General features: G+C 38.2%; 9 protein-coding genes across 9 annotated transcripts; 3 read left to right on the top strand and 6 right to left on the bottom strand.

The window, feature by feature from the left end:
- Positions 1-70: 70 nt before the first annotated feature.
- On the bottom strand, positions 71-1,909 carry PRCAT00003728001 (uncharacterized protein; the record flags this gene model as incomplete). Its single annotated transcript, XM_062953679.1, has 1 exon — positions 71-1,909. One exon carries the CDS (start codon positions 1,907-1,909, stop codon positions 71-73), a length of 1,839 nt encoding a protein of 612 aa, XP_062810457.1.
- A 170-nt stretch (positions 1,910-2,079) lies between these two features.
- Positions 2,080-4,911, bottom strand: PFK2 (6-phosphofructokinase subunit beta; the record flags this gene model as incomplete). Its single annotated transcript, XM_062953678.1, has 1 exon — positions 2,080-4,911. The coding sequence occupies one exon, from the start codon at positions 4,909-4,911 to the stop codon at positions 2,080-2,082; it is 2,832 nt and encodes a 943-aa protein (XP_062810456.1).
- Positions 4,912-5,418: 507 nt separating this feature from the next.
- On the top strand, positions 5,419-6,603 carry TOM40 (Tom40p; the record flags this gene model as incomplete). The annotated part of the gene is made up of 1 exon (XM_062953675.1): positions 5,419-6,603. The coding sequence occupies one exon, from the start codon at positions 5,419-5,421 to the stop codon at positions 6,601-6,603; it is 1,185 nt and encodes a 394-aa protein (XP_062810455.1).
- Positions 6,604-6,850: 247 nt separating this feature from the next.
- Positions 6,851-9,022, bottom strand: PRCAT00003725001 (uncharacterized protein; the record flags this gene model as incomplete). Its single annotated transcript, XM_062953674.1, has 1 exon — positions 6,851-9,022. One exon carries the CDS (start codon positions 9,020-9,022, stop codon positions 6,851-6,853), a length of 2,172 nt encoding a protein of 723 aa, XP_062810454.1.
- A 260-nt stretch (positions 9,023-9,282) lies between these two features.
- PRCAT00003724001 (putative rhomboid protease) lies at positions 9,283-10,095 on the bottom strand (the record flags this gene model as incomplete). Its single annotated transcript, XM_062953673.1, has 1 exon — positions 9,283-10,095. The coding sequence occupies one exon, from the start codon at positions 10,093-10,095 to the stop codon at positions 9,283-9,285; it is 813 nt and encodes a 270-aa protein (XP_062810453.1).
- Positions 10,096-10,332: 237 nt separating this feature from the next.
- MED9 (Med9p) lies at positions 10,333-10,752 on the bottom strand (the record flags this gene model as incomplete). Its single annotated transcript, XM_062953672.1, has 1 exon — positions 10,333-10,752. The coding sequence occupies one exon, from the start codon at positions 10,750-10,752 to the stop codon at positions 10,333-10,335; it is 420 nt and encodes a 139-aa protein (XP_062810452.1).
- A 193-nt stretch (positions 10,753-10,945) lies between these two features.
- On the top strand, positions 10,946-12,034 carry PRCAT00003722001 (putative serine/threonine protein kinase; the record flags this gene model as incomplete). The annotated part of the gene is made up of 1 exon (XM_062953671.1): positions 10,946-12,034. One exon carries the CDS (start codon positions 10,946-10,948, stop codon positions 12,032-12,034), a length of 1,089 nt encoding a protein of 362 aa, XP_062810451.1.
- Positions 12,035-12,196: 162 nt separating this feature from the next.
- Positions 12,197-12,775, top strand: PRCAT00003721001 (uncharacterized protein; the record flags this gene model as incomplete). The annotated part of the gene is made up of 1 exon (XM_062953670.1): positions 12,197-12,775. The coding sequence occupies one exon, from the start codon at positions 12,197-12,199 to the stop codon at positions 12,773-12,775; it is 579 nt and encodes a 192-aa protein (XP_062810450.1).
- A 68-nt stretch (positions 12,776-12,843) lies between these two features.
- Positions 12,844-13,680, bottom strand: SUI3 (translation initiation factor eIF2 subunit beta; the record flags this gene model as incomplete). The annotated part of the gene is made up of 1 exon (XM_062953669.1): positions 12,844-13,680. The coding sequence occupies one exon, from the start codon at positions 13,678-13,680 to the stop codon at positions 12,844-12,846; it is 837 nt and encodes a 278-aa protein (XP_062810449.1).
- Positions 13,681-13,854: the final 174 nt, after the last annotated feature.

Here is a 13,854-nt window from a genome sequence, read left to right as displayed (position 1 = left end):
TTTTTTCTACTTGGAATGATCGTGGATGTTCTCAACTAATTAATAAAACATAGAGAGCGTGCACAAACTGTTACGGTTCTTGATTTGTTGAAGGAGGAATAATTTTCTCACAATTTTCAGTTTTATCAGGAATTCTGTAGTCAGTTGTAAATGTAGTTCCCTCCAAATCTATTTTCCCAATACTTTCAAGCAAAGATGTCTCTTTAAATTTGAAATATCTGTAAATTTTGTGACCAACGTAAGATATAAGTATAATGAATATGCCTAAGGTTTGTTGAAAAAATGCTTCTAGGGAAAACCCTAACCCGTCTTGCATAATCGCTACTAATATTTGTGCCGCAACAACAAGAAGACTCAATGTCACTCCATACCAAGACCCCAAAGTACCTGTCTGGGCCCTGTATTGCAAAGCTTTTTCAACCAAAATTTTATTATGCTTCAATGTCATCCGAAACCTAAGGTGACAGACACAGATCGTAGCATATGAAAGAATGACAGATATTCCAGACATTGACATGAGCCATAAAAACATCGTCTCTGAACCTCTAGGCCAGAGGACTGAAACATAAGCAAGTAACCCAAACGCCATAGAAGTTATAGTCGCAATTATTGGTCTTCTTTTCCTGTCAATATAACCGAAAACTTTTGGAGCCTGCTTATTCTCTGAAAGAGCTATCAAAGTTCTAGATGATGCATAAATTGAGCTGTTTCCAACTGAAAGGATTGATGCTAAAATGACAATGTTCATAATGGTTGCGAAAATCGATGAATTTTTGATATTCGCAAGAGCCAACACAAAGGGTGAAGCATTTACGTTAGAATCTCCAGAGCCCACTAAACTGGGATGGTTATATGGTACAACCAAGGATATAACAAATAGAGATATCATGTAAAAACCTCCGATTCTCCAAAAAACTTGCCTGATAGCTTTAGGAATCATTTTCTCTGGGTTTTTTGATTCTGCTGCCGCTAATCCTACTAATTCACTTCCAGCAAAAGAGAACGCGGCAGTAATTACGCAATTCACAAAGCCATAAAATCCACTGGGAGAAAACATACCGGGATCTTTCCAATATGAAAAACCAATAGGGTTTCCAAATACTCCACAATCAACTAAAACAGCGAGAATTGCGAACAAGGCTATTGCTGCAATTTTGATTAATGCGAACACAATTTCAGCAAATCCATAGTATTTTACACTCAAAAGATTCATACAAATAATTCCAATAAAGAATAAGCTTATAATGGTAATGTCTGAAATCTTTGCTGATACACTTGGCCAAAATTTGAATGTCATCGTAGCAGCTACTAATTCCATAGGAAGTAAAATCATCCATTGAAAACAGTAGTTCCATGCCATGGCAAAACCCCAGCTTCGATCGACAAATTTAGAAGAGTAGTTTGTGAAACCCCCTTTTATTGGCATGCAGACACTTAGTTCACCCAATGACTGGCACATGCAGTATATGAAAGATGAAATGAGAAGGTAGGCTAGTAAAAGAGAACCGGGGCCCGCCGTTAAAGATTTTCCTGATCCTATAAGGAGCCCTGTACCCACCGCACCGCCTATAGCTATACATTGAACAGAGAAACCACTTATTTCGTGCCCTAACTCTGAGTTTCCAGTTATAGAATCGTGGTTCTCACATCTTTTAAATGAATCCACAACCCGTTTGAAATAATTTCTTTTTTGTTTAGTGGAAGTTCCCCTTGCAAATACAATTTCCTCGCAGCTATAGTTTTCATGAGCATGTGAGGAACTGAGATGGCTTAATGGAGATTGGAGAAATTTCAAATCGTAATTGCCATTTTTCTTCGATGGTAAACTTCTTGTTTCTTCGATTGATATCTGATTCGACTTTTCAAAAAAATCTTGATTGCAGCTCTCTGATCTCTTTCTGTTTATCATAGCAAAATTTATTCAACATTCGGTTATGCCAATTTTCTCTAGCTAGGAACTATAATGATTAGAGTTTGTGACAATCAGTGTAGTCTACTTTGTGGATCAGGTTGCAAAATTAATGCTTCGCACTACTCACTACTCACTACTAATTTCTTTTTTTATATACCATATAATATTTATATAGGGCTGAGACGAGTCCTTCCGACCAACTGATCAGCAATATCTCTTGTTTTAGTCCAGTGGATCTTTTTAGGCATTCTGATACTCAATTCAGTCTCGAAATCGTATAGACGACGAATTGGACTGAACCTCAAATGACTTGATTTGACAGATAATACAGCAGCAGTTGAAGATATCTCAGTATCATCACTCGAAAAATCAAGAGAATATCTTACCTTGGCTAACTCATCTACATGATCTTCTATGAATTGAACAGCCTTGATTGCATACCTTGCTCCTCTAGTTCTATCGATCGGAGAAGGTAAACCTCCCTGTTGAGCATGTCCTGGGATAGCAGTCTTCGTGTCAAATGCACCATTTGATTCCAGTTGCAATATTTCAGCTAGAACTTTGGTAGTCAAAGCTTTTGATGCATTTGTGCTCTTTAAAATGAGCTTCCCGGCCCTCGCCATACTATTGCCTGTCGCAAAAGATTCCTTCAAAGACGTTACATCCAATTCTAATTGCTCTAAGTCGATACCCTCTTCAGGTACATACGATGCCTGTGTACCACATGCTAATGCGGCAAAGGTTGCTATGTATCCAGAATTACCCCCTTGAACCTCGATTATAAAAACCCGATTTCTCGAGGCGGAAGCAGATTGCTTGACAACATCACAGTATTCCATCAAAGCATTGAGACACGTATCTGAGCCTAGTGAGTATTCAGTTCCAGGTACATTGTTCGATATTGTAGCAGGAATTAAAACCATGGGTATTCTAAACGCAGGGTACATAGCTCTGGCTTTCTCAAGCTGGTCCAAAGAGACGAATGCTTCAAACCCTCCTACTATAACAAGACCATCAAAATGATACTTTTCGAAATAATATGCAATCATGCCGATATCAGTCTCATTAGGTGTTTGTCTGTTCGTTCCAATGTCAGACCCCCCAGTGGAGCACCAGCCTTCGATGTCTAACCAATCTATCAGCCTAACAGATTCATGCCTGGCTAAACCAGAAAAACCATTATGAATTGCATACGGTGTATGACCACGCGACATACAATAGGTTGCCATGGCGTAAACTGCACTGTTCATCCCCCCCGCAGGTGCCCCAATATTGATAACAGCAATATTCTTACGATCTTTGGGAGCCAAAGTCGGTTCGTTATGATTAGCAGAATTCATCGCAATGAAATTATGGAGATGTTCAACAAATTCACTATCTCTTGAGGCCATCGCCTTTTCAAAATCTTTGTTGCTTATTGCTTCAGCAACTGACTTTGTAATTTGCACAGCTTCTACCAATGATTTTCTGACAATTTTATTTTCCTCAATTGCAATCATTGGAGACTCTGAATCAGGGCCACACTCTATCACTGCCTTAACGGCTTCTACACCTTGTAGTGTGGCCAAAATACGATCAAATGCAACAGCGGTACCACCTCTTTGAACGTGCCCCAATGTCGTAATTCTTGTGTCTAGCCCCAATTTATTAACCAAAACATCTTTGACTTCTTTTGATGAAATTGGAACCAAGTCAGAGCTAATTGCACCTTCCGCTACGATTACAATGGTCTTTCTTTTGCCCTTCGCTCTGTGCTTCGAAACAATCTGGCACATTTGGGACTGCCATGCTTGAGATGAAGCCGGTTTTTCGGGAATCAATATATAATCGGCGCTTGTAGATATACCCGCCATCAATGCAAGCCAACCGCAGTGTCTTCCCATAACTTCTACGACAAAAGCTCTCGAATGAGAGTTAGCCGTCGCATCAATATAATCGATTGCCTTACAAATACGATCCAATGACGAATAGGCACCGATTGTGGCATCAGTGGTTGCCATATCATTATCAATCGATCCTACCATTCCACAAATGTTAAGGTGCTTATGAGCTTCATACTTTTCTTGACTAATTTCACCCTTGTTTTTGAGCTCCTTAATTAAAGATGGCCATTCTGACCTGAAGGTATCAGCACCAGTCAATGATCCGTCACCACCACAAACAATCAACGCATCAATATCCGAGTCAATCATGTTCTTACAAGCCCTAAGCCTTCCTTCTCTCTCTCTAAATTCCTTACATCTTGCAGTACCAATGTTGGTGCCTCCTTCTGAAAGATATCCTCTCACATCACTCCACTTCATTTCCATAATATAATTTGATCCGCCATTTACTAAGCCTTCGTATCCTTCTCTAACTGCGAAAGCTTTACAACCTCTGTAAATAGCAGCTCTAACGACAGAACGGACAGCAGAGTTCATGCCAGGAGCATCACCACCAGATGTCATAACGGCTATGTTCCTTCTTGGTTTGTCAAAGTAATCGGGCTTCAAATCCTTTTCAGGAGCAGATTTTCCATCCGCTTCCTCCAACACATCGAACTTTTGAACAGGAGGATTAACAGTTAAAGTATTAGCCGCAGCAGTGAACCCTACTAAGTTTGCCAATGGGTCAAGTGTATATACCTCATTTGGATACAACTCATTAGGATTGATCTGAATTGGTAATTTTCGACTTCGCAAGAGACGGATCATATCATGCAAGTACAAGGTTCTGAAGACCGAAGCAGACTCAAGAGATCTCCAGTCGTTTTTGTCTAGCTGCCCATTTAGGAACTCTTTTTTCCGTTCAATTTCATCCTTCGAATATCCCTTCAGGGAGATAATGAGCTCCACTGTAGCCTTATGGTCTTTATCTGTCATAAATACTATCCCGTTATCCTTTATTGTAACAGATAATCCAACAACGTTGGAATAGAAATTGGTAGCCTCTTCTAATAAATCTTCATTTCCAACATAATAGGACACACTCGAAGTTCCATTGACAATTGGAACAGTCATTTTAATTTAGTCCACAATGGTCAACTGTGTTACAGAGAGAGCCTTTATTTAATCAAATTAGAGTTAGCAAAAGTAGTGATCAGTGCGGACCAGTGCTGTGCGCTGTATGCCTGCCACTTCCAAAAAAAAAATGAATGAGCGAAGAGAAGAAGAAGAACACCAGCAACACTTCGAAATATAGGTTAGAGCCAATGCTGGTCTACATCCTCTCTTTTAAGAAAGAGGAAATGGCTTCGGCGATCAAGTAATTCTTGATGAAATAAGATTTGGCTCAGTCAGCTGCAAAATCTCGTGATATAAAATCTCGGTCTCAAATATACTTCGTGATAAGCACTTATAGAGTGCTAGCAATTGATTTTTCATAGTAAATATGAGTATGTGATTTTTCAGAAATTTTTTAACTCTAACGGTGGAACATTTCTCGCTCTACTATCCGACAGCCTACGAGAAACTAGCAATTATTAGTATCAACTTCGTTTCGCTAGATTAGAATAAAAGGCACGAACTATGTCAGAGCAACAGAATACACCCTCTTCAACACCAACGGCGTTAGGAGACTACTCGAAGTTGAGTATTCCAAGTTTGCCGGGTGTAACACCAGAATTGCCAAAGTCGAATGGCTTATGGTCATCGAACCCAGTTTTTTCATATTTAAATGATGTCTATATTACAATTAGGGAACACAGAAACTCATTAGGCTTAAACAACCCTGGAACTATTGAAAATTTGAACAAGGAAGTAAGTCGTGATGTTTTTTTGACTCAATACTTTTTTACCGGTTTGAGAGCTGATTTAAACAAAGCTTTTTCAATGGCACCAGCCTTCCAGACATCGCATACCTTATCGATTGGATCAGCAGTTTTGCCGCTGTATGCATTTTCTGCTTTGTATGCTACTGATGACTACTTTGTTCAAGGTAACATTGATAATGAGTATTCATTCAGTGGAAGAGTTAATTATGGATGGGATAAACATAATATCTCAAAGCTCACTTTGCAATTAGCCAATGGCCAACCTGCAATGTGTCAATTAGAACAAGATTACATGGCATCAGACTTCTCCATTAACTTGAAAACATTGAATCCCTCATTCTTGAACGGAGGGTTTAGTGGTGTTGCTGTAGGTTCATTATTGCAGTCATTATCTCCTAAGTTATCAGTTGGTTTGGAAGCTATGTTTTCCAAACAAGCACCTCTGGTTTCTCCTGATAGTGCTGTTTCGTATGTCGCTCGTTATAATGCCGGAAACTGGATTGCTTCTGCTCAGTTACAGGCTCAAGGTGCATTAATTGCTTCATTCTGGAGAAAAGTGACTGATAAAGTTGAGGCTGGTTTAGAAACACAAATTGCTGCTACTGTTAAGCCGGTAACAGACTCTTTAATGGGTACACCGATCGGATTTGAGCCTGTTGTTGAGGGACAGACTACCATTGGTGCAAAGTACGAATATCGTCAATCCGTCTTCAGGGGTCAATTAGACTCTTTGGGAAAAGTTGGTGTTTTCATGGAAAAAAGAGTTCTCCCCACAGTGTCAATTTTATTTTCAGGTGAAATTGACCACAAGAAAAACGCTTCAAAACTAGGTGTTGGTTTACAATTCGAGGCTGCAGGTAATGAACAACTAATGATGATGCAACAAGGCTTGGTCGATGCAAACGGAAACCCAGTGCCAGGCGCGCCTCAGTTAAATTGAGCTAAGGTTTATTAAAAGACAAATAACCGGGTTGGAGGAATGCATTAATGTAATCAGATATTAATGTTTCCGCCTTTGGGGTAGACATATGAAATTGCTCCATGGTAAGCTACTTATTATGCTATCACTCGATTACGAAACTTTGTATATATTGTTATAATTCCTTTCATTGAACTGAATACTACTATTAAATTAAAATTGTAGATATATGATTTGACTTTTATTGTGCGATATAATGCATTATCTTTTACCAACCAAAGAGCCGGGAAGCAAAGTTCGAATTTCCATTTTTTTTTGGCGTGTTCAGGTTGATATCATTAGCTTCGTCAATATTATGGGAATGTGAGGTTACAAGCTTGAAAACATCGAGGCTCTTTAAATTCAAAGAGTCTAAACCCTTGGAATCTTTGTTGGGAAGGCGGGATGTTTTTCCATTATACATTGATGTACTGGATTTATAATTTTCTCGATTGTCAGACAGATACAAAGATGCTGCTTTCAAGTTGCGTGTAGATGAATGAATTGTCGGTAAGCGTTGGTAATTGACTGATTTGGAATCGTCCATGGCGCTCGCTGAATTCCTTTGAGCTATAGACTTGTAAATGCTTTTATAGGTATTGCTTAAATCTGTGCCTTGATATAAGCTACTCGCAAGACTGTAATTTGATTGGGACTTGGGCAATCGCTTTTCAGCCCAATGTCCATCTGAAACATGTAATCCACTTCTTGTAGATGTTATAGACTTTTGTCTGCCACGATTATGAATTCTGTTATACTCACTTAAAGAAGTCTTCGGAAACTCCTCTGAATCATTCGAAAATTTTTCATCTAGTGTAGAAGAATTTAGTGCTCTGGCATAATTCCCAGGATTACGAAACGAAGTTGCAATTGATCTGGTCCTAGATGGTGGTCGGGACCTTGTAAATGTTATCGATTTTGTAACAGAAGCGTTTTCTTCATATTCTTCCAATAACGAATCCATTGAAGATTCGGATTTCTGATCCTGGTTGATTAATTTTGATTCACAACGAGGATGGTTATGAGAACGTTGTGGAAAAGGCTGTAAAAGCAAATTTGTTGATAACTGAGGGTTTCTAGAGCTGTTTGAAGCGACGTTTGAAAGCTCAAAACTTGCCATGGCACTGCTGATAGATTGATTCGAAACTTTTCTTGTTAGCGGCCAATGATGTACGGCATTTTGACTTTTGAGAGGACTTTCGGCTATCGTATCAGTGTATTGTATCGCATTTGGAGAAAGCGGAGCTGAAGGAGGAGAATCGGGGATATTATTCGAAATCTCAGAAAATAAATGATTACTTACAATTTTTCTTTCATTTTCCTTTAGTGGTTGATTATCCCCATAACTATTCAAGGGTAAAGTGCTATTGACATTTTTATCATTTTTTGAGTCTTCTTTCACTTTGGACGAGCCGTAATACAAGTTTCTGTAATGTACTATTCCGATAAGAGTCCTTTCAAGGACTTCGATAACATTAGGCTCATCTGAATTAATGAAGATCTTCCAATATCTTTCAGGGTTAACTAATGGAAGAATCAATTGATTGAAACTGACCCTGAGAATTTTTATCTTAGGAAGTAATGGATAAATGAATGATGGTCCACACGAAAGATAAGTTACGTCTCCATTATGCAATTGAAATATTTCAAATTCTCCATGACCCAATAAGCGACCAGACGAACTTGGTGGGTCATTCAACTGCTCATCATACACTAAAATTTTGGATGATTTGTATTTAAATAAAGTAACTCTTGAATTCATGTTTAAGTCTTTCTGACTAGGGACTTTGGGTTCCTCGGTCCTTTCTGATGTATGCATAACACTTCCTTTTCCTTTCAAATTATCGCGAGCTGCCATGATATAATTATCACCGACCTGTAAACCATCGCTGCTTTTCTTGTATCTCATTATTGATTGTCTTCTAGGGCTCAATCCATGTTCTGGAGTGGCAGGAGATACCAAGTCTGAACTAGGCACTTGCGAGTCTTCAGGAAGAAGACCTTCAACAATCGATATCTTAAGTTCACTATTTTGGGATTTGGCTACCTGATCAGCTTCATCACCGAGATGCTGACTAACATATAACTGGTCATTCTCATCAACACTTATATGCTCATTTTGTTTACTATCAACCGATTGTTGAACCAATTGATTTTGGTTCTTTTGCTTGCGCTTATTGCGGCGCTTCCTCTTCTTTGGCTGACTTGGAGTGGGTTGTACTTTATTGGCGCTTGGCGCTTCCTCTTCTTTACTCTGAAGGCATTTAATGGGTTGAGACAGTATGTTTTTGTTTGCCCGGTTTACTTCTGTCAGATCATTTGGAACCAGAGAGAAAGAAAGACCGGATTCATGTATGTTTCCGCCACTATGAGTACTGACGTCCTTCTTGGGTGGACCCATTGTTAATCATTTATAACACTAGCTTAAACAAATGTATCTCTTTAAGTGTTTTTTTGAAATTAAGTTATTTCGAATTATATTGTCAATGCGCGGCCTTAATCGTGGGGTCAATACATTAAATACTACGAGTATGGATTAATTATAAAGAAGATATACCGAGGGATATGACAAATAGGAGGACTATGCAGCCATCATTAGATGTAGTTTTACAGAAATTGTAAATACTGTTAATTTAGCTTGTAGGTCGATCAAAGTGTGATTCACAGAATTGTAGTCGGCTGGTTGCCCAAAGCGCTTTCCGCATCCAGACTCAAGATAGGATTATAGCTGACACCTCTTGTATTGATCGCCTCAGTTTCTGGGTAATATGTAACAAGACCCTCAAGTGACAGAATACCACGAGACACTTTACTTTCAATATACAAGATAACCTTCGATGGAGGATATAAGATCCTTAGATATCCGTGCCCGAGAAGAAAACCAGATGAGATGCCAGCGAGGTGACCAAAAAAAGACGAGCTAGGTATCAAAATTTTGCAAATGATGAGGGCGGCAAAGGGTGAGTATAGTGTTGGTATCTTAACCTCTCTCCCTGAAAGCTGAAAGGAATAAATATAGGGTCTAAACTGATACTCTTTGTAAGCAAAATAACTTATAAACAGGAATATGATGCCTGAAATTCCAATAATATGAGTATTAGGATATAGCAATAAACCAACAATGCAATATTGTAATCCGGCAGTGACTGCAAGAAGATTCAAAGTAATCCCAGTGTAAACTGTACCATGTGTCCTTTCAAACATTGAAATTAAAGGAAACAATCCAACTGCGTTGAAGAGCCAATGTAATAAGCCTTGATGAACAACACAATAGAATGAAAGTCTATTCAAATCAAACTTTAACGGAGCATACGGATACAAGGATAATGTATGACTCAAGGCATGAAGTGTAATGAAATCTAAAATTAATAAAATAAATGTAAATAATGTCAATCCTACCGACAACGCTGGATACTTCGAAAGAGTTGAAAGCGTAGGAACTCTTAGCCGCTCAAGGTCGCTTCCAAAGTTCATGGCTATCAATTTCTATTGCTCTTCTTACAGAAGTATATATAAAATAAGGGAAGAAAATATTGCACTGAGGTATCGCGGTCACAAGACGTGTTGAAAGTATTCTTCCTACAGTCTATGTTTAATGCAAAAATTTTTGTTCTTTATTGAGTAATTAGCAATAATGCTATAGTCTACTTTACAATACCATAGGCATGACCGAGATGGTTAGATATCTAGTTAAATTACGATTAGTTATATCTAGTCCAATTCTCTGTTGACTCGGTCCTTGAAGTTCTTTAAAAATTCCAGCTTCTTGCGGTTACTGCATTTTAATGATTCTATCATCTGTTGCCTATACTTAATGGATTCATGGATACCATCAATTTCCTGTAAATTTTGTTTGAGCTTAGAAATTTTCAATCGTATGCTTCCAGCATGAGAGTCAATATCTTTTGCCAGTATGACTCCTGTCTGTAAATCATGTAGTAGACCAAATATGTCCGATAATAAATCAAAATTCTGAATCTGCGCTATAGGATCCACCTGTTGAGTATGCTTTTGGTCCGCTGTATTGTCTATATCCATATTGCTTTCTGAAACTTTCACTTTGCTCTTAGGAGATTGCGACTCCAACTGATGATCGGGCAGTGAAGGTGAATGTGGCTCAATGAAGCTCATCACTGTTACCAAGGCTACCCAGTGTTTTTAATTAGTTCTTTGCAAAGTAAACGTGTTGTTGATTATCATTTTAAATCGTCCCTCAATAATCCTCATGTTCGCTTACCAAGGAAAAAAAGTAATCTCTAATTTTGGTTTCCAGCCTATTTTTATAAACAAAAATTGCATGTAACAAAAGAACTAGAGTATAGAAATGGAATTTGTTTTGTCCCTAATAAGTTCTTGCCTACCTTGCTTCCCCGACTTGTCCTCTCCCTATATATCGATAAAGAACAATAAATATAAGATCATTAGATTGTTGGGAGAGGGGGGATTCTCATATGTCTACCTAGTTTCTCATAAGTCTAATAACAACTCGTTATATGCATTGAAGAAGATCAGGTGTCCATATGGAGCAAGCGACGAGTCATACAAAAATGCTATGAAAGAAATTAGAAATTATCATAGATTCAGCAATTCCAAAACACCATACATTAATCAATCAATCGAAGAAGACATTGTTGATCAAAAGGATGGGTCTAAAACTGTTTACATATTGATGCCATACTTCGCTAAATCACTCCAAGATATAATCAATTTCAATGTCTTAAATAATCAATCAATGGAGGAAGACGAAATATTGAGAATATTCATCGGTATTTGCCGAGGACTAAACGTGATGCACAAATTCAAGCGGTCAGGAAGATCCGTAGCAGCAGTATCAGACAATCAAGACGATGATGAAGCGGATTTTCTTCTTCCGGAGGTGAGCGACGATGAAGAATATGCAAACAGCACCTCAAATGGGACAGAGTTGGAAGAGTTAACGCCTTTTGCTCATCGAGATATCAAGCCGGCAAATGTAATGTTGTCAGCAGAGGGATTACCTGTTCTCGTTGATCTAGGCTCATGTACCAAAGCTGTAATAGTCGTAAAAAATCGCCAGCAGGCTCTTACATTAACTGACTTTGCTCAGGAGCATTGCACCCTTCCATATAGAGCACCCGAATTACTTGATGTTGCTACCAATTCAGTTATTACAGAGAAGACTGACATATGGTCTCTAGGATGTTTATTGTATTGTTGTTGCTTTGGCTTTTCGCCTTTTGAAAAAATGGAAATGGACCAGGGTGCTAACCTTGTCATGGCGATTTCTCAGGCTACATATAAATTTCCGTCAGATACCACAGGTTACTCTCAGGAATTGCTTGGTATAATAAAGGATTGCTTGGTTCTCGATCCTGTAATGAGGCCCTCAGTTGATGATTTGATGGAGAGAGCTTTGACCTTATCCAATGTATAGCATAGATCATCTTATGTCACGTGTTTCAATCTCGCATGTATCATAATCCTAAACTTAACTTACTATAGAAATCTGACGTAATAAATTAAAGCTGAAGCATAAGCTTACATTGATATTGGGGGTTTCATATATCTTATATACTTATATCAGCATTCTCATATTATGACTTTAGGGACCAACGAATCTGGGAATGTTGGTGGCTGGAATGATTGTCCAACTCCAATGTTGTCTTCCTCAGGATCGGTCAAATTATCAAGGCGAAGAAACCAGAGAGTCAACCATATTTTCGGAGACATTTCCAGCAATGAGTCCAATTCAAGTTTGTCTAGTCCCTCAGATGGCTTGAAGCACCCTAACTCTTCTAAGGTGCTGCACTCTCCGGTTACTGGAAGGTCAAACGTGGACCTACAAATACACAAAGATATTGAGTTAAATTCAAATATCGATGTTCACGAACGCATACAAAGGCTCTTTGAGCTTCCAAGCCTTTTGGCTTCAAATATCCTAGATGCACACCGGAAAAAACTACAATCCACAGATGAGACAATATTACGTAAATATGCAACATTTATTGATGGAATAGTTACAGAGGCAGATCTCATTAGTCGCGGTGAATCAACAACCAGTGTTAGGAAATTAAGGCAAAAGATTGTAGATTTTATGATTCTTAATGATGGCGTTAGCAGCTGGAGCCTTCCATTAAAAAATGTTATAGAGAGTTTGGATGTGAACTTTAGTTAAATTCTCGTATTTATATACTATTAAAGTCGAAATATGAATCTTGTTTAAATATGTACCCATCAATCCGTTCATGCTCTCTTTCTTCTTCCTATTTGCGCCTGGAAACCAGTCTTAATAGAAGATACTGATCTAGTAGAACCACAAGCTTTACAGCTCAAAAAATGTAATCTATTTGCGGACTCCCTTTTCAATTCAGTGTTCATAGATTTGCAAGTTTTACAAGTCACATATTCCATAATATATCTTCTTAAAACAGATTCCATTTGCTTCGGCTGAAACTTACCTCTCAAAACTAGTCTCTTTTCACCATCGATTGAACCTGAAGTACCTAATTCGGCAAACAAAAATTGTATCAAATGTTCAGGATTTCTTTGTAAAACCGTAGCAATATCTTGAACATTTGCGAATAATGTCTTCTTTGAGCCTTCTCTTTGACAGACTGGAGGAGGAATACGGAATTTGGGGCCCGATCTATCACCTGCCAATTCTGGGTTATTTTTCTTTAAAATTGTGAAGAAACGGTCCAAAAGCTCATTATAAGATAATCCACCAGCTTCTTGAGCTGGAGATTCATCTACTGGAGAAGCTACACCGTTCAGTTCTTCAAATCCTGCTTTTTCTAATTCTTGGTCGAAATCGGTGGCGTCCAAATTTTTTGGAGATTTCTTCTTTTTCTTTTTTAAAGAAAGCTCTCCAAGAGAGGCATCTATATCATCTGTTATATCAGCCGATGAGCTATTTGATGTTTCATTTTCTATCTTTTTGGATTTTTTCTTCTTCTTTAAACCTGAAAACATATCATCTGCTTCAGTGCTTGGAGAGGGAGATGTCGTAGAAGATACATCTTCAACCTTCTTAGATTTCTTCTTCTTTTTTGAAGATGGATCAAAACCTAAATCGCTCATATTAAACGCAAGTTTCGTATTAATAAGATATATGCCTAGTAAAGAATAAATAGTTGGTACCTGGGAAAAAATTTGATGATTCAACTTTTAACATATTCGACTTCGCACTACTTCTATATAAAATGATAAATACAGTAGGGCCCCAGAAATTTCGAACCTTCTCCCATCTTCTCT

This window comes from Priceomyces carsonii, assembly GCF_900007245.1.
Source record: "Priceomyces carsonii strain CBS4050 genome assembly, scaffold: Debaryomyces_carsonii_scaffold_4, whole genome shotgun sequence".
Taxonomy (NCBI): domain Eukaryota; kingdom Fungi; phylum Ascomycota; class Pichiomycetes; order Serinales; family Debaryomycetaceae; genus Priceomyces; species Priceomyces carsonii.
The sequence above is the reverse complement of the archived record's forward strand: the minus strand, read 5'-3'. Positions and strand labels throughout refer to the sequence as shown.